The sequence below is a fragment of the Planococcus citri genome, chromosome 5, assembly GCF_950023065.1.
Source record: "Planococcus citri chromosome 5, ihPlaCitr1.1, whole genome shotgun sequence".
In the NCBI taxonomy this organism is placed as follows: Eukaryota; Metazoa; Arthropoda; class Insecta; order Hemiptera; family Pseudococcidae; genus Planococcus; species Planococcus citri.
In genome coordinates this window covers 39183412-39203278 of record NC_088681.1, presented here as the reverse complement: position 1 = coordinate 39203278, position 19867 = coordinate 39183412, and the positions used below count along the sequence as shown (strand labels likewise).

Below are 19867 nucleotides of genomic sequence, written 5' to 3'. Positions count from 1 at the left end.
GCCTCATAACGAAGGTATAGATTGCATTACTACATCATATTGTGGGGTATGTTTAGTCTGGTCGATTTATAGGTATAAATGACGTAGGCTAAGTTATTTTCAAGAGTATTCGTCATGTTTTAGAACTTCTACGGTGATTTTTTTTAGTTGGTGGTGGGCAGGAATTTCTTCCTGAAAATGTTACTGGTTTGTGGATTTTTGAAATCATTCGTTTCGATGGCAAAAATGTGCATTTTTTCAAAAAAATTTTCAAAAATCTGAAAAAAATTGGAGATTTATCGAAAGAAGTTGAGAATTTAAATTTTAGGTACAAAAGCGGAGATGATATTGAGAATTTCTCCAAAAATCGTGGGCAGACTATCGAATAGAGAAAGTCAAAATTTTCAAAATGAGCCAAAAGTGGAGAAATTCAACCAAAAATGATAAATAATTTTTTTTTTTTAAATTAGAATCAAAATTCCAAAACATTTTCTTTGAGAGTGTGATAGATTTTGTAAAATAAATTGTTCTCTTAATTTTTTTTGTTTTGTAAGAAGGAAGGGAGGGGGTCCAAATTGGCGCAAAATTTTAATTTCTATGTGTATTTATTTTGAAATCATTAAAAATAGAAAACAGATACCTACCTAGGTACTGATTTTTAATTCAAAAATACATAAGTTTAATTTTAAAGATTGATTTGTAAATTTTTATTGGAGGAAATAGGTAGGGAACTGAAATCACTTTTTTTGAAAAAATCATTAGCTGGGTAAAAGTACTCTGCGATGTACCAATAAAATTCGCATTCAAGAAGTACCTATCTTGAAAAAATTATTTTAGTCCTCGTATTAGAAGATTAATCTCTTCGCGATGAAGGTCGTCAAATGATTAATATTATGGAGGTAATTCGGACTCATTATTTCTATAATTTTGTTTTAATTGCACAAGATTTGCTACATTATTATCATTGAACAATTATGCAGAATCGAATTACCACGGTAATTAATGAAATATGTAATCCGAAATAATATTTCTTGATAAACTAATTTTCTCATTTTATCTATTGAAAACATGATTTTTTGGTCAGGGTGTTGGTGGAGCGGAGAAAAACAAACAATTTTATCGTGTTTATATTTTTTTTCTCTTTTGAACTATAAAAATGGTTCAAATCGCGCAAAATTAAATTCAACTTATTCGATCATTTTTTTTCTCAATTTTGTGTTGTAACGATTTTTTGATCAGTTTCGGTAATTTTTGTTTCATGTTCATCAATTTTTTTAGTTTTTACAAAAAATTTTGAAGTGTACTCCGTTTTAGAAAGTTTTAAAGAATTTTAATTCATTTTGTGAAATTTTATTGCTTTTTCAGGAAATTTGCCAACTTTAAACAATTTTTACGAAATTTAAACGATTACTTACCTGTTCCTCATGTCATAAAACTCAAACCAAAAATGAAGTCAGCTCCTCTTGGAGAAATTTTTTTGTTATATTTGAAGAATTTCAACAATTATGGTTTGGAAAGTTTGAACACTTACAAAATAACTAACTTTAGTAGCACATATCATTTAAAATGCCCTTTTCTAGCCTTTTTCTGTGCAAAAGTCATCGATCAGTTGGACCATATTCATAGTGCTTTCAATTGACAGAATTGCAAGACCATAATAATATATTGTTCGAATTTAATAACAAGAAGTTGTAAGATATGATCCTACTCTCAGCTGCAAGCATTTGTTCCAAAATTGAATAAAATGTTCATATCAGACAATATCAAAAGCGTGACGAAGATAAAATAACATAATAAACAAATAAAACCGTACACACGATTCATATGAAAAGAGTTACAGTAAGTTACAATATTTAAAGTTACAACGCTTACTATCAAACATAAGCAATTAAAAGTAAGACCACGAGTTTCTAACGTGATCGGTCCTCCACCAATTTCAACAGGAAGTAATGTTTTCATTAACCATGGTCCTCCTAAACATAACAAAATATCCAAAGTACTCGCTCCCAAGGCATTGCTAATTGACATGGATCCAATTCCTGCAACATGAAATACACATAGGTACTTTTGGTTATTGGATGTGATATTGTCTCTTTATATTAAAGTTTCATTACCATAATTTCAGCGCAATCAAATTGATAAATATGGATTGCTTATTACATTACATCAATATAGAGAATGTGCAAATGCTATTGATTGTAATATTCTTTGTGCATATCAATAAGTACATTGTCAATAAGGAAAATTATATCGAACTGTTTACCATTTTTTCTTGCATTTATAATGGCAGAAGATGTCTCTGGAATACTGCCACCGATTGCTATGAATGTTGTACCCATCACTGCATCGTTGATGTGGAATGTGTAACCTGTATCAAAAATTGAAAATAAAAATTACTTAGTATAGGTAATCGAATATTGTAGGAAACATATTCTATTGTTTTTCATTTTTATTTATTTATTTATTTACCTATTTACTTACTTATGTACATATGTATTTATTTTTTTGTTTTTACCATGAAGTAAAATTTATGCTTCCAAAATGTACAATTTATGAAAGTTCAAGATTTGGTAAATACCTAGTAAAAGTTCAACAAAACTTCTGACAAACCGAATATAAAATAATCCTCATCGGCAGGCATCAAAAATCAGTTGGATTTTGAACAGATCAAGTCATTCAAGTGCTTTAATTTCCTATAACCAACCAATTGAAGGTTATTTAAATCTATGTCTATGTCCAAACTTCAAACTTTCTTTTAAACTTCTGAACGAATACACATTTTTACAGTTTGCCAACAACAACAAGTTGAATCTTGTTAATTTGGGCCCATTTCTAAGGACGAAACTATAAATGTGACGCGACCAGCGATACCATACCATAAGTCGGAAAACTTTTTTTTGAGATAATCGCGTTTTCATGGAAAAAGTCAGAAAATATCAAAAAAAATGTTTTTGTCGATTCATATACTATGAAGCCTATACTTTGGAATGGGTGTACCCACCGATCTCAAACACGTCGTTTTAGTGGTGAAAAACCGGTTTTACAAAAGTGCTTTTCATAAAAAAATGTCAAAAAAAAAAAAAAATATTATGATGTAAAACCATTAAAAGATGAAGAAAATCAAAAAAAAAAATACTGTTCACTGGTTTTTAAAAATGTTACAAAAATAACCCAAACTTTCAAAAACGTTTTTCTCAGAATTTTGGTTTTTGAATTTCAAAAAATACGCAACTTTGAAATTTTGCAAATTTGTCAGATTTTAATATTTTGAAAATCTGTTTGCACCGATGAAAAGAGGAAGAAAAACACTACCAGAAACCACAATAAAACGAAAAAAATTTTTACCGACATATGGTATGGTATCGCTGGTCGCGTCACAAATAGCGATTTTTTGAGTGGAGGAGGAGGGAGGAGGCCAACTGATATAAGTGCTTCAAATTGATAATTGTTGAAACATTTAGATTCTGCGAAATTAACTATTTATCAGTTCATTTAAACTGACTATTAACGGGTGAGACCGAATGGCAAAGCTTTCCATAATGTAAAAATTTAAATTATACCATCTGTTATTTTATTTTACCGAATATTGTCATCATCCAGGACACAATATACGAAGAAATTCCAATCCAAACAATACACATGATGAACGTCAACGGATAGATCTTCCTATACTTTTTGCAGTCTGGAATGGATACGGATAATACCAGTGACACTGGTACCGACAACAACCACCAAATATTCATCAAAAATCCTCCAGGAGGTGAGCATATGGGTTCGACTATGGAATAAATCAACGTTTAAATGATTTAAAATTGAAATAGGTGTTTTGTTTGAACAGAAGTAGGAAAGTAGCGGTATAGGTATCTGCAGAAGTAGAATGCCATTCAACTGATAGGTACAACATACATGTCTAAAAAACGAAATATTTTAGGTAAATATTTACTTTCATCGATGCTTTGTTTTTCGTTGTTGCCTTCTTTGTTTTGTTGCGGTGGCTTTTCGTTATGAGAATTATGATTATGGGAACCATGTTCATGTCCATGAGGAACATAATCGCCGATATAAAAAGGTTTATATGTTCCGTAACAATGTTCTGCAGGTACAGACATAATTGCGTTCATCGAAGATGTCGCTGCGTAGAAAAAAAAATCAAAATACTTACAACAATCAGTTAAAGTTTTAATTTAGCTGCAAGACGTACAATATATTTTTTGATAAAGATGAGGGTGGATCGGAAAAAATTCATAGTCTTCGATTTCGCTGAAACTGAAGTAAGTATGTTGGAGATTTTGAATTGAAATTACCCCAAAAAAATTTCAGTCCCCCATATGTCCCTGCAGTGAAACGGTGCCCCTCCTAAGTAATGCCATTTTGGAAAATATCGCTGTTTTTTGAATTTGAAAGCACCAGTCTCCAATTTCTCCGAAAATGGGTTGGACTCAAAAGATGCGATTTGAGATGACAAATCAAATGGGGTACCTAATTGGTTTTTTGGTTTGACCCCCGCTAACCCCTCTCCCCGTCCCGAAAGCTAGTATTTAACGTTCTGCGCCGACCTGGACCATTGCCATCAAAATCCAAGACCACCTACTGGGTTCTACTGAGTGGTTGAAAATTTAAAAATGGCTTATTCTGATCGGGAGATGAATTCGTGTTTTGAAATTTTTTTCTTGGCGAATATTTCGCATGAATCATACCAAAATATTGAAAGATATCATCCTGAGATTGAGGAAATATTTTGCAACGCAATGGTGGCAATTTTTTGATCATTTTTGCTTAAAAAATCGAAAAAATTTTGTAAGTTTTTGTCTATTTTTTCTTGATTTTTTAAACTTTGCAAAAATAATCAAAAAATGTACCGTTGCGTTGCAAAATACTTCCTCAGCTACAGAATCAAAGCGGAATAGGAAAACTTTCAAAAAATTGTACGAAAATCCTTCTAAAATGTTGGAAAACGATCAAAATTGGTTTTTGAAATTCATTCGGAATCATTTTAAAATAATTTTACAAATTCGCTCAAAAATCAAAACATTCAATGAGTTGAAATTATGATATGTCACATGATTTCAATCCCATATCCCAAAATGTCCACCAAATCATGTAGGTTGGGGGCGAAGGGGGGTATGCGTGAAGAGGGCTGCATGAGCAGGGCAAAGGCGAAAGAGAAATGAATTATACCTACAGTAGCTTTGATCACGTTTCCTGATTAGTGATTTTTCGTGAAAACGTTAAGAATGCGATTTTGACTTTTTTTTGGAAATTCATTTTTGGTAATTTAAGGCCCAATAGAGGCACTAAATGAAATTTTTGTAAGAACCAAAAATGTAGGAAATTTTTTAATGAACAACTTGTATTTCAAGATTTTTCTTGTAGAAACAATAACTCAGGGTGATAGGGGAGTTTTCAATGCTAGGGGATGCACCCTCGAAAAAGTGGTTCCAAACATTGAAATATTCCCTCTTTAAGATTTTATTTTTCAAAGTATAGTTATGCTATATGAAGGTACGATATCCAATCTTCAAAATGAGGTGCTACTCATTTCTCACATTTAATTATAAATTGATGAAAATAATGAATAAAGTTTTTTAAAAAAAGCAAATTGCTCTTCTGTAAAATTTCACTTTTTTGAGATTTAACCTTAATAAAGGTTATTTACATTGGGAATCTCCTATTTCTTGCACCTCAGACACAATGAATGTAATTGTACTTACAATTTAAAGAATTCTTCCAAGGTAGTATTTTATTGGCCACAGTTTTGATACGGTTTTGGGTTAACATCAGGGTGAAATACACAAAGTATAAGATGCACAGTACGAGAGCTTCGTACCACTGGACGACTCCGTCGACCAATATCACTGCTAATAATCCGACCACGATTATGTAAGTTCCGCTATCACGTAGCAAAGGCCAGACTTCCAATTTTATATTCTGCTTAACAATAATTTCCAAATTATCAGCTTCATTTAAATAAATATTTTCTACTAGAAATTGAGCATATACGAAGCGTTTAACGTCTTCCAATAAGTTATTAGGAAACAAACTTTTGTCCTTTTTATGCCGATGTACAATGTACTAGGTACATAGGTATTATTTAAAAAAAAAAAATCTTCAGCTGGTGAATTACCTTGCTGGCAGCGAGTCCGGCGCACGCGGTTATTACGAGTATATTAACTGCATTGCCATTTACCGCTCCAATTCCTAGATCGGACTTGGTCAAATAAGTTCCAATAATATTAACGAATAACTCCGGGGTACAAGTTGCAGTTGACATAAATGTCGCCCCAGCAACATCGGGTGATAAATGCAAATCTGTTGACATAAATAGTATTAAACCGATCAAGAAGGAGGAATATGACCGAAAATAAAATTTTAATTAAAAATGTAACTATATTACGTCATCGTCGGTATTGTTTTTACTCGCCGATGTAAATTCATTGACTTTTTTACTACGTCATCGAATTTTTCAATGAAAGCGAACTTTACCTTGGCAAATACAAAACACCGATGGTAAAAAGTAATCATTGCAGACGAATGCGATCAATACGAAACAATAGAATCCGATTATCAAATGGAATATTATGGCACCGTGTATTCTCTGGAACTGGCTAAAGATATCCGATGGAAATTCATCAATCGATTCTTTATTTGTCGGACAGTTTATGATTTTGGTATCGTTCGTTTGGAAATCATGTTCGATGGATTTGTTTTCTGTAACAAATATCGGAAGCTTTTTTAGTTAACTATGTGCAATCAGGTAAATTTCAGCGATCTTGATGTTTTTCAACTCTGTGGCGACGAGGTCGCTTTTTCCCCATTTGAGGATGTGCTGGGGGGCGTGGATGGGGTCTAATCAAAAATCTGACATCATATTCGTGTTCAATGTCACCAAAAACATACAATTCGATATATCACATGCCCCAGATTTTTTTTGAAAATATAGCCCAAATTTGGGGGAGGGGATGCTCCCCCATCATTGAAAGATCGCACTTTGAAAATTGAATACTTCGAAAAAGCATCGAAAGGGAAATTTTTTCAGGTTGATTTTATTTCGGATACAGGTTAACCAGTTTTTGTCAAAGTTTATGAAAATTGATCAGTTTTGATCAATTTTGAGGCTTTTTAACAATTTTTCAAACAATTTTCGCAAAATTCTGACAACATGTACCAATGGAGGTTTCATCCTTTTTTGATGATTTTAAGATGTGAGAGTATCAATTAGGTATAATAAAGTTCTGACGACAGTACCTACTCATATGAGCAATCACTGCTAGAAGGAATACATAGATCTAGGAAATACTCCTTAGTGTATAGGCTACAATACCGCAGCTATGTAGGTAATGTACTTACCGTTTATGCCGACACCGAAGTTTTTCGTTTTTACGAAACTTATCACGACAAGCACGAGCACTAAAACAATCCCTTTAATACTACCCATTATGGAAAACTTGAACTCGGTATTCAAGATGAACTTAAATAAAGAGTCGTTTCAAACGGACGCAAGTGATCTGCTGAGGAGAAAACGATGGAGTCTAGATGAAATTTTCGATAAAAAATTGTTTTATTTTTACGACTGCGTGTTTTTTGTACTCTTTGCTTTTCAATTATTCGCATGGATTAGTCGATACTTAGTATATTAAGTCAAGGTCATCACCACTCGAACCTCTTCAATCTAACGCCAAACCAAGTCCAAATACCAAAGAGCGAATTTTGTGGGGATCTCTTTGGCTGAAATCACCTTATAAGTTCGGTACAAAAAAAATAAAAAAATATTAGATTTGGGTAAAATTGATGAAAATGAATTTCTGGGACCTTAATACGAATTTGGTGGGTGGTCCCATCTCCTATCCTGGAGTCATATCAATTATCACAGATATTAAGTATATTTTATGCAATTCTAAATTTTCGTGGTATATTTTTTTGGCAATTTGGAAACCTAGTGTAGCCTATACTAGCTAGGTATTAAAAAACTTGATTGCATCTAAAAATAATTCATTCGAATTAACCCTTTGTTTGAAATATGTATCTTCGACGCGACGTTATTATTTGCATAAACTCTCGAGATTATTCAAAATAGCAATATTAATTGTTTTTTACACCCATCGTTCGTAATCCTTCATCTTTCGTAATCCTTGATCGTCATCTCGTTTTTTAAATTTATTATCTGCCAGCAAATATGTACATAAAGAGGATCAACTCGAAAACGTGGCTTTATACGCGGGCCATTCCACGTCAATTCGACCAAGAAGTGGTAAGGGGGGGGGTCGGCGATTTTTTTTGAAATTTTTCCTGTAAAAAGAGTTGCCAAAGGAAGGACCAATGGCGCAAATCACAGCCCTCTAGCCCTTTTTTAAAGGCTGCTAGGGGGTGTCAAAGTATCCGGTGAACTTGAAATATCATCCATTTCAGCAGTGGATAGTTTGATAACCGCGATACCTACAAAAATGGAACTTTAATCAATAGTTAGAGGTTTTGAAAGACTTTTTGGTGATATCTTAAAAATCAATGTTGCTACTTTTTTTCGTACGAAAAATTAGCTCGAATATCGTTCCGACTCTCAAAAATTATGAAAACAATATTTATTAGGTATGGACAATCTATTCATGCTGAACAACATACATATTAAAAAATTTGGATGGCGTTATTTCATATTTCGTAAAGTCGATTTAAAAAAATTGAAAGTTTGCGAAAAAATGCGATTTTTTTATTTAAAACATGAAAAAAGTTTTGATTGGTGAAGTTGACCCATTTGACCCCTATTTTTACGTATCCGTTGAAAAAGTTGAAAAAACACTTTCACTCGATGAAATAAACTCATCACAAAAAAATCAAAATTCGAAAAAATTCCAAGCATTCATTTCCAGTAAGTATACCTACCTATCGTCCGTAAAATGAAACAAAAAGAATGGTATTAGTATCGTTGGGTGGAAAAATCCCGGAAATGAGTGTAAGCTTTTGATATGTATAGGTAAACCCTCGTGGTCGAGGTTATTGACCATTGACCATTTATATGTAGTTAAACTGAGTATTCAATATTATACTTGAATGAATTTAAATAGTTGATAACAAGTTTAAAAATCGAGGTGCGCTTGAAAAAGTGAAAAAGATGAGGCGAGAGAAAATTAATATCAATTTTAAACAATGAATGTTGAAGGCGCTGCGGATGACCGTTTATTGAAAATAAGCAATTTAACGTGTCATCTGCCTAGGTCATCTTCGAGAAGACTGAGATATTTGTGTGTATTTAAATTGAACTTTATGTTGTACATTGTACATTTTTATTGGATCGTATTCGCGAAATGGGATACTATGAAATTGAAGTTAGTCTATAATCAGCTTTAAAATAACGTGAATCTTTATTCGAATTTAGATAGGTACAAAAAATTTCATTCGGATGATGATTATACCCGAGTTCGAGACTGAATTTAATTGAAGAGCTCTATTCCAAAGTGGGTTAAGTCATTTTTTTCACCAAAAAATGCGTTTAAAATTTTTGTTACTAAAATTTGTTCTGTTTCGAAAGGTCGGTGCACCTTTCCTTTCTTTGGGCATAGAACAATTGCTTGTAGAAAAAATCACTTTGAAAAATCGATGAATTAACTCACTTTTGAAGTAAAAATCTCCGAGAAACGTGCTTTTTTTGAAAATGACTTAACCCACTTTGGAATAGAGCTCTTCAATTCAAAGAAAATACGTATTTGCAATTTTGAATTCTTTTTCTGTAAATTCATCCATTTTTAACAATTTTCACAAAATTTAAACGTTACTTAAGTATTCCTCATCAAATTCAAACCAAAAATGAAGTCATTGAAAAATTATGATCGGAATATCAACAATTGACAGTTGAACGTAAATGATTTGATATGTTTTCAATTTTTCAGACTACTTATTTGTCAGTATAGAATGTCAATGTTTCCGATCGTCGCATCGATATCCGGATCACTTCATCTGCCACTGCCCGAATAGAAAATATTCGCCATGTTAAGAAGGGGGAGGAAAAGAGTGTGGCAAAATGACAGCTATGTCATATAGCTCTCAATTCCTCTTAATCATTATATCATTAATACTTATTCAAACGTGGATTAGATTCAATGAAAAACGTTGCGTTTAAAATGGTCTGATAATTGACCCTGGCTCGAGGACCGAGGAGTCGATTAACGGACAACCCAATGGCCGCAGATCGGACAGTTATATTTTGTATCCTGTGCCCTGTAGTTGCGCCGAGTGCTGTGTCTCATCCTCGTATTCGTATATCGGCGTAGATATTTTATCATTTTAATCAACCATGGCTTCCTGTTAAGGAACTAGTGTTGACTTTTTTTTTTCATCAACTACCGGTATCGACCATGATATTCGTCCGGTGAAGTTTGTTTTTATTGGTCGGTGATTTTAAACCGTTTTGGAAAGTGGTGCTGTTATCGTGTTCGCTTCACAGATCTCCTGGATGGACATAAGACATGAGTCTGAGTCCTGGAGGTAATTTTATTTTGCATATACCTTACCTATCCATGTGAATTGCGAATGGGTGAGCTTTGCTTCGTGTGATGGTGCCTTGTTTGTTCATCAGTTTGCTGTTTTATTATGTATTGCCATTAATTGTGTTTCAATGTGCACGGACGTTTTCATTGTACTTAAATGATTAAAGCTGTAAACAATTTGAAAAAAAAATTCAGAGTTTTATGAAACAAATTACATACTCTATTGGGGCGTTGTTGCACGTGAGTGTGGCATTGTGTTGCGATATTTACCTATTTGGTGTTTACTGAATGAACCGATGTTGATGCTATTTTCTTTTTGAAGAGGGGGGGGGAGGAATTTGCGTGAAATCAATCATTTATCGATATTTTAAAAGGTGTCTGTAGTTGGAGAATCGAAGTGTTCGTTTGAGATTTTTGTCGATTTGCTGTAGAACTGAACAAACAGGTGTTTTTTTGAAAATAATAACGACGAATAGTTACGTAGTTGTTGTGACTTGTCTCCTCTCCTCCTTCCAATTTGATTGGTTCTTAAAAATGGCTCTTCAAATTTTTAGTCTAATTAAGTCATTATTTATCGTATCTTTCACTAGGTGCCAGTATGTCATGAATTCTTCTCCTCGTAAACTTCATCTCCTTAGGCTATAAAAATGATCGAAAAATGTTAGAAATTAAAACCGAGATTTTATAAATTCGTTGGAATGTCTCGAGGTATGCGAATAATGAAAAACAAATCAAGTCATACCAATCTGAATCTGAAATATATGTACGTTCTAGTAGGTGCTGACATAAATTGAAAGAAAAATTACACAATTATCAACTTGTGCGAATATCAAGATTATTTGCACGCGATAGATAATGAATTTTAATTGAAAAATAAGCGAGCTGTTTTTGTGCAGTGGTGACCCCACGTTTGATGCAACGTTTTAATCATAATTCCTCGACATTTTTAATAGGGCACTGGCAATGAAAGTTGCAGTTTGTGTGTTAAAAATAAAAAAGCGTGGGGTGTAGGGATTACGGGAGGCAAAAAATAGATAAGGTACAAGTAAGTACTAAGTACATGCAGAATGAGAAATTAATGAACATTCAAAGTTTGAAATTTATTTATTGTCTTGGAATTAAAAATGAACTGACAATGAGAATGCATTCGAAAAAAAGAGCCCGAAATGAAATTCTGCTGGAGGTTAAATTGAATTAGATATTGAAAAAAAGTCTTAGTGCATATTTTGGTCTTTTTTCAATAGCTGGCAAGACAAAAGACTTTCTAGTTTTCTCGAATTTTAACAATAAATCTCACAATTGCTTTATTTTGTAAGGGTGTGAGACGATAGAAACAAATACAGAAATTAATGGTGGAAAATAAGAAAATCTAGGAGAAATATTACCTACTTATTAAATCTGATCTGATCCATTTTCATCTGATCAGATCTAATCAGGTAAATCTGGATTCTGGTTACCTATTTATAAATCAAATTGAGTGTTGAGAATATGCAGATCTGATCTGATCAAAGTAGTCTGAACAGAATTAATCACAAGGCTACTTTTTCAAAATTTTGGTAACTAAAGTTACTTTTTTTAATAATTATTTTCTGAAATCATGGCCTTACTTTTTGAAGAAAAAATGAAAGAATGATAATAATTCCAAAATATAAGTAGATATATCATACCTATAATGTACTGTACTTCTTTATTCTTTTTTAACGAGCTACATTGCCATTTCAGCATTAAGGTTAGAAAACCGTGCCTTTTAATGAAATTATGCCACAGTCTCAAAAAGATTCACTTTTTTGCGAAGGTTAGGTACCTAAAAGTCTTGCTTTTTTGTTGGGAATCGCCAAAACTTGTCGAAAAGTCTGGCTCTTTTGCCACAAAATTTCAGCAAAAAGTGTAAAAAAGAATTTTTCGCCAAAAATTGCTAAAATTGTTCAAGTCTTGCTCTTTATTAAAAATAGCAGGAAGTGTTGCCTTTTGTCAAAATAACCAAAAATGGTCGTGTCATATTGCCAAAAATTGCTAAAAATTGAGTCCTGCTTTTTATTGCTAAAATTGTCAAAGTTTTAATCAAGTTTCATTATTAAATTTCAATTCAAATGTTTTGTTTGGTAATATTAATTTTTTATCATAAAATTCAATTCAACTTATGGGTGTATGTGTTTTCTTAGGGAGGAGGAGGGAGGGGATGTTTCCTACACCAAAATGTTTTGCTCTTGTATTTTATTTTATTTTATTTTACTTTTTTGGTTACTAAAATTACTTTTTTCCCCAAAGTGATCAGATCTAATCAAACTGATCTACAATAACACGTTTTATCGTACGTATTTCGGCTCAGACATAGCCATTTTTTTGATCTGATCAGACCCTGTTTTTCCCTTTTGAAAATAAGTAGGTACCTAACATGTCAGATGCTGAAATTCATTCGCCGACTGTCGGTGAATTTTTGAACATTCAAATTTGACCAGAAAATGGGGAAAAATCAAAAAATCTCACCAAATTGACCTAGAAAGCTGAGATTTGTTTCATACTCTATTTTCGATCTCCTGAGTTGATCGGTGATGTCTTCAAAACGGTTCTAGAGCCTCCAGCAGATTTTTGAATAGGTACTCTAGTGTTATAATTATAAAAAATGCTCCAAGTTGATGAAAATGAAATTCAGCACCTATAAACTCAGATTTGCTAAAAATTTGTGGCCCATTCGATCGATTTAGGCACATATTTTCAAAATCTTTTTGTGCCTGTTCAAATCCAAAATATGTACTGCTGAAAAGTGGTATTATTCTAATGAAGGAAAGGAGCTCCACTCCATTGGTCGCTCAAAAATGAATTGGTATTGGTACATATAATTATGAGCGAATGAGTACTTAATTTCTTATTTTATGGAAGGTCGATTTTTCAATTTGAAATGTTGAAAAAATTGAAATGGAAAATTCTAAATTAGGTATTCGATGACAAAATACTCTTCGATCTCTGTTTTTTGGCCTGTCTGATCCGGCTCTACTGCGATTAAAAATGAAGTGAGAGCATTTTTGATAGGTACTTCTACCTGAATCATGAGATCATACAATTTCAACCTGTTTTCTCATACCTACATTTTCAATGAGTCAAATGCTGAAGTACTTACCTACACCTGAGGTTAAAATACCAAAATTATTTGTTCTATGTAGTTGAAAAAAAAATTTTGGTCTGTTTAGATTCTTGTGAAATTAAAAAAAAACTCCATCTTTCGTAAGAAAAATTTCCATAAAAATGATCAATATTGATTAAATTTTCAAAATTCGCTCTAAATGTTGCTCTATGCTTCAGTTCATTTACCTCTGTGGGTTTCTTATTTTCACACAAATTCCAAAAAGTTCATAAGATATCAGGTACTTACGAATATTTTGTATTCGTTTCATTTCCTGTATGAAACTAAAAAAATTATCACATTTATACCTTTTACCTATACCTATAAAAATGTTGACAACTCGTAAAGTGTCCTCCGCGAAAAAAAAAATTCTCGGAAAAACATACACAACTTGTAATGTTTTTTTTGACATTATCAAACATGTAGATAAACTGTTGAAAATTTGGCCTGTTGCGTAATTAAGTCGACAATGGAAAAAGGCCAAGGGTGATGATGAAATCATGCGGGCCAAACATATGTACATATGAAAAGTGATTATCACTAGAGCGCTTTTTATGACGCGATGGCTAAGTTTTAGTTTTTCAAGCCCTTTTCCCTACCTCCCACCCAGTGAAATTTGTGTTCGCGAAACGACGTACTATACTGTTTTCGTGGAAATTTCCTGCGAATAAAAATAAATTTCGGTTACTTTGAAGAGAATTAGACTGGCATGGCTATAAAATAAGAAATTGAGTGTTTTCGTCGCGCAATTATAATTTTTGCAGCCTATACGAGCGCTGGGTTAAAATAAAAAATATAAAAAAGAAAAGAAAAACTCGGCGCATCGCGAACTTTTAAATTAATATTGAATTAAACAGGAAGTTTCGATTAAGGGCATTTTAATTTTTTATTACATTAAACACTTATCATCCTTACTCATATTTCCAAACATCTCGGGGGGTTTCAAAGTTTCGATATTTAGCTGTGGGTTCGTAGATATTATGGTAATAAGTAATATCATCAAGTGGACAGGACACCTCGTCGTGTAAACGATAGCAATGACATGGTGTATTCCATTCAGCATACTCGAACATATAAAAATGTCCATTCAGAAAATCAAGAAGAAAAAAAATCAACTATGCGATTTTGTTAGTTGGTGTTGGTCAGTTCTCCGAAGTAACGATAGTAAAAAAAATTCCCTTGTACGAATAGCAATGGTGTCAAAAACACGTACATGTATTTTTCCTGCCAAGTACGAGTAGGTGCTTCGTATAGTGTGAAGTATAGTCTTTGTAAAAAAATATGAGTGACTCCGATGCAGGTAAATTAATCTTCTAAAATTGCAACTTTTTCCAATAATTTGTCTATTTTGTTCTTTGCCTTTACAGGTTATAGCGCGAGTGTAAGGCGTATCAATTGTACCTTACCAGCCGTCGATGACTTTCCTCCGGATATATTTACGCCGGAGGAGAGGCTCAAAGGAGCTATAGCTTTTCACATCTGCGCATCCCTTTACCTATTTGTAGCCTTAGCTGTAGTTTGTGACAAATACTTTGTTCCTGCTGTAGAAAAAATATGCAAAGGTAAGATCCATTCATACTGACCTACTCATCTTTTCTTTCTGGATGCTTGATTTTCACTCGTTTATATTTTTCGTCTTACAGCTTTAAATATGTCAAACGATGTGGCCGGAGCCACGTTCATGGCTGCGGCAACTTCGGCTCCAGAATTATTCGTAAATGTGATCGGAACTTTCATTACGGAAGGTGATATCGGTGTAGGCACGATTGTAGGAAGCGCCGTTTTTAATATTTTAGCTATCGCTGCCTGTTGCGGTTTATGTGCGATTACGGTATGGAAATTTGAATTATCTGTCTATAGTATCTATGTACTCGGTAAATTACCTACCTATATTTTGTACGAATACATGTGCTCGATTTTCCATTTTATTAGGTAGTGCCTTTACACTGGTGGCCTCTGACTAGAGATTGTGTCGCTTATGGTATCACGGTCACCATACTAATTTGTATTATTCACGATGAAATCGTTCAGTGGTCAGAAGCGTTGTTATTGGTGTCGTTGTATTTTGTTTATATTGCGGGTACGTTGATTTTTTCCATTTTTTTTTATTGAAAAAATTTAGAAGAATAATTTCAAATTTTCCATCGCTATAAAAAATTATTTTTTCAAGAGTCTTACAAAACAGAATAAAGTTAGTAAAATTGTCAAAACATACTTACAGTTTCCTTTTTAGAGCATGTAATTCATTCATTTTTTTTTTTTTTTTGATAACTCTCGTTTTAAAATACTTGAAGTAAAATTTATAAAGTTTAATCCACAAAGATTTCAAGTTTTTTGTTGTGAACAATTTAGTACACATGTTTAAAAAGAATACGAAAAAAAATGAAGAAAAAGAGAACTATATGGGACGTGAATTTTCCATCTGCAGAATGTGATTAACTTTTCCTAAAAGGTTTCATTTTTAACATATTTTGAACGAAATTCGTAAAACTTGAGAATTTATTTTTTTATTACCTACCTACGAAAAATTCGATATCAATTAGGTTTTCTATGAAGCTTTATTTTTGAGATATTCTGTCAATGGGGATTATGCAAAAATGCATCACTATCAGGGACAAAAACAATGAGGGCAGGAGGCACCTTACCCCCTTCCCTCAATCATCTAGAAAGTTGGAAAAGTTGAAAAAATTTGTTTTTTTTTGGTGGAAGTTATCAAAGCTGCCATTTTACCAACTTGATAGCAAATAAAAACAACTAAGTAAATAAATTAACACAATAAAGCATTAAATGTTGATAAGGATTTCCAACTGTTTAAAACTGCTTGAAAATGCCAACTGACGACGTAAGTGAAATTTTTCAAAAAATTTTGAAAAATTGACTGCGAAAAACAGCAAAATTTTATAATTTTTATAACGTAGGTGAAATTTTTCAAAATAAATTGAATAATTGACCAAAAGTTGGCAGATTTTATGATGTTGACAAAATTGAAAAATTGTACAAACATTTTGAAGAAAGATTAAAAATTTACTGGATTTAAAAAATTGATCGTCAAATGTTGAAACAGGAAAATTTAGGTAAATGAATTTTAAAGTTTTAAGAATTCCAAGGGTGGGAAAACTGACTTTTTACTTTCAAAAATGCCTACGTAATTAACTCAAAATACGAATTTTCGAACTCGCTTCGCTCGTGCCCGTTTGATTTTCAATTTCGAAATTAAAATTTCTATTAATAAAATCATCGTTCAAATTCCAAAATTTTGAAGCCAAAAAAATATAGATTGAACTCCTGGCCTGAAAATATAGGTGCATAGTTTTTTTTTATTTTTTGAAATTATAATTTTCAATTTTTGCACTCGTTTTGCTTGGGCCAATTCGTTTGTCTTTTCCAAAATTAAATATATTTTACCTTGTCTTTAAGCTCACGAATGAAAAGAAAACGCCTGTAAAATTTTAACGGGTGAAGTTGGGAATTTTGGTAACAAGAGTTGGCATTTTTAGCGATTTTGCCCCCCCCCCACTTTGGTTCATCCCTGTTCACCAATCAACATTTCCGGTACTAAAGTGCAATTCTCGATTTTTGGTGAATTTTTAAAAATCAAATTTTGACTAAAATGTAAAAAAAAAAATCAAAATTTTAGCAAATTGACCTAGAGAGCTAAAAATTGATATATGTACACATTATTTTCAACCCTCCGAATCGATTGAAATTGTTATCAAAGCGTTTTGAGCAGTTTTGGAACCTCCAGCAGATTTTTGAAAATTGAAATTTCCACAAAATTTTACAAAATGAAAGTTGAGGAGCTAAAAATTATTTTTTTCCACAATTTCAATGTGATGAGCCGATTGGAGATGATTTCAAGCTAGTTTGATTGACAAAATCGGTTTCTGACGATTCAGAACCATAACATTTGTCATCTGCTGGAGGCTCTAGAACTGATCAAAACGCTTCTTTATTGTTTCCAATCAATTTGTGAAGTTGAAAATAGGTAGGTACTTTACCTACGTTCCAAATTTCAGCTTTCTCAGTCAATTTGATAACGTTTTAATTTATCTATGCGCGTTTCATGCCTCAAATTTTATTTTCAAAGAGTAGCCAGAAAATCGAAAAATGCACTTGAGCAACTTAAATTTTTGTGATGTATTTTTGCATGCTCTTTAGGAAAAAAAATGTGTAAGGAAGCTTTGGAAATCCTTACCCAAATCGTAAATCAAAATCAGTCAACTAATTTGAAATTATTTTACAGTGATGTATTGGGACAAGAAAATCCAGAGATTTATTTGCGGTGACTTGAAAGACGATGAAAAAAAATCCAACGATCTGAAACCTAAAAATGAACATAATCTAGGTATGCTGAGGCTGAAATCCAATTTAATCCTCGAGTACCTACTTAAATATTGAATCTTATCTGCTATTTTTTCCCCTTCACAGAATCTTGTGAAAAACAGCCAGCCAAAGATATTGATTCTACGCAAACTAATCCACAACAAAATGGAACTATTGTCAACACTTGTTCCAACGAAGATACAGAGGAAAGTGATGGAAGTGAGTTCGTCACCTACCCCTATCTGTGTATTCTAATTAAATAATTTGCGTAGAACTTCTTATTAGAAAACTAACCTGAAACATAAACACATAGAAATACTACGATACGACTTAACTAAAATATGTACCTACCTAATTATTGATCACATTAACGCGAGGTCAATTAATTTCAATGAAAATTTACTCAGTTTTAGGATTACTTGGGTATCCAGCCAAACCCACGTGGTTCAAGATATGCGTATGGGTGTTGATTTTACCCATTCATATCGTCTTTCTTTTCACCATACCTGACTGTACTCACAAAAAGTTCAAAAATTGGTTCCCGTTGACTTTCATCATGTGTATCGTGTGGATTGGAAGTTTATCTTACGTTGTTGCCTGGATGATTACAATAATAGGTCAATATCTAAACTTCAATGGACATTAATGTGGTAAAAAATCGAACCATCGAATTAATTACTCTACTCCGTTGTGTATTTCCAGGTGATACATTGAAAATTCCCGATTCTGTGATGGGTATCACATTTCTAGCTGCTGGAACCAGTGTACCAGAAGCTGTTTCTAGTGTGATAGTCGCTAAACAAGGTGATCATCGATTTACCTACTCTCTCTCAGTACCTACATGGCCAATAATAAAGTACCTATTTTGCTAAAAAAATTTTTTTTGCAGGACATGGAAGTATGGGAATTAGTAACTCATTAGGATCGAATACATTCGACATATTGTTATGTTTGGGTTTACCATGGCTCATAAAAACGGCTAGTCCTGGTCCTCATGTAGTCAGTATTAATTCCAGAGGATTGGAGTACAGCGCCATTTCACTGTTATCAACTTTACTACTTCTCTACTGCGCATTCGCTGTAAATAAATTCAAACTTGATAAAAAGGTAAACGATGTTTTTCAAAAATAGGGGGAACTAGGAACCACTGGAGACTCGATTTTGTAATATTTTCAGCCAAAATACCCCTCCCATTCTATAAATGTAGGTATCTGCACTTCGCAAATTCTGAAACTCTTTCCTTCAATCAATCATCATCAAAGGTTAAAAATAGAAATATGGTGGGATGGCTGTTTCATTTTATGAATTATTCAAAGTAGACTTTTAGACAAATTCGAAACGGGAAATTCGCCTAAAACCATTCTTTTATTCTTAAGTGTAATCTCCCTTTAATAGATTTGTGTGTATTTTTAGGTTGGATACGCGTGCTTGTTAATGTACATCATATTTTTGGTACTCGCTACATTGATCGAATTAAACGTATTCTTCGAAGTCAATTTACCTACGTGTCCAGATTGAAACGTCCCATTGTACAAAATAACTTAATTTGAATAATCTTTTTTTTATTTTGTCGTTCGTAAGATTTAAAGTCGTGTTTTATTAATATTAACTATTTAGAACACTTTATCATCAGTTAGCTGGTCTCTTTTTTATTCAATTCGAGTTTACAAAAAAAAATGTTATTTATGATGCTGAGTTTTTGTAGAAATATTACATTAGTTTGTTTTCGTATACGTAATGGTTATTTTTACGTATGTACCTATCTATTAAGTAAATTCATGATATAGTGATAATAGATAAGCGAATGTAAAAAAAATTACAAAATATTTAAATGAGCGTGAAATAAAAACGAGGAAAATTTTTTAAATTATTGGTGATTTTGTTCTCAAGGTTGATCGAAAAAAGTTGGGTAGCTTCAATCGACTTTGACTAGAAAATGGATAGGGCTCGGAAAAGAGGGAGGAAGTAA

The 19867-nt window shown here is 32.7% G+C and overlaps 2 protein-coding genes across 3 annotated transcripts; one reads left to right on the top strand and one right to left on the bottom strand.

The window, feature by feature from the left end:
* Positions 1–1497: 1497 nt before the first annotated feature.
* LOC135846394 (sodium/potassium/calcium exchanger 4-like) lies at positions 1498–7527 on the bottom strand. The gene is made up of 8 exons (XM_065365470.1): positions 7327–7527; positions 6463–6687; positions 6104–6288; positions 5691–5907; positions 3923–4111; positions 3560–3757; positions 2243–2347; positions 1498–2018 (listed from the first exon to the last, which is right to left on the bottom strand). Exons 1-8 carry the CDS (start codon positions 7412–7414, stop codon positions 1690–1692), a joined length of 1536 nt encoding a protein of 511 aa, XP_065221542.1. The 5' UTR covers positions 7415–7527; the 3' UTR covers positions 1498–1689.
* Positions 7528–10165: 2638 nt separating this feature from the next.
* On the top strand, positions 10166–19765 carry zyd (zydeco). Of its 2 annotated transcripts, none has more exons than XM_065365473.1 (10): positions 10166–10452; positions 14943–15137; positions 15219–15406; positions 15508–15655; positions 17819–17920; positions 18004–18117; positions 18306–18515; positions 18601–18702; positions 18788–19005; positions 19312–19765. In XM_065365473.1, the coding sequence occupies exons 1-10, from the start codon at positions 10434–10436 to the stop codon at positions 19414–19416; spliced, it is 1401 nt and encodes a 466-aa protein (XP_065221545.1). In that variant the 5' UTR covers positions 10166–10433; the 3' UTR covers positions 19417–19765. The 2 variants fall into 2 exon arrangements, with proteins under 2 accessions (XP_065221545.1, XP_065221544.1); XM_065365472.1 differs by lacking the exon at positions 10166–10452 and adding an exon at positions 14193–14875.
* The last annotated feature ends 102 nt before the right edge of the window (positions 19766–19867 follow it).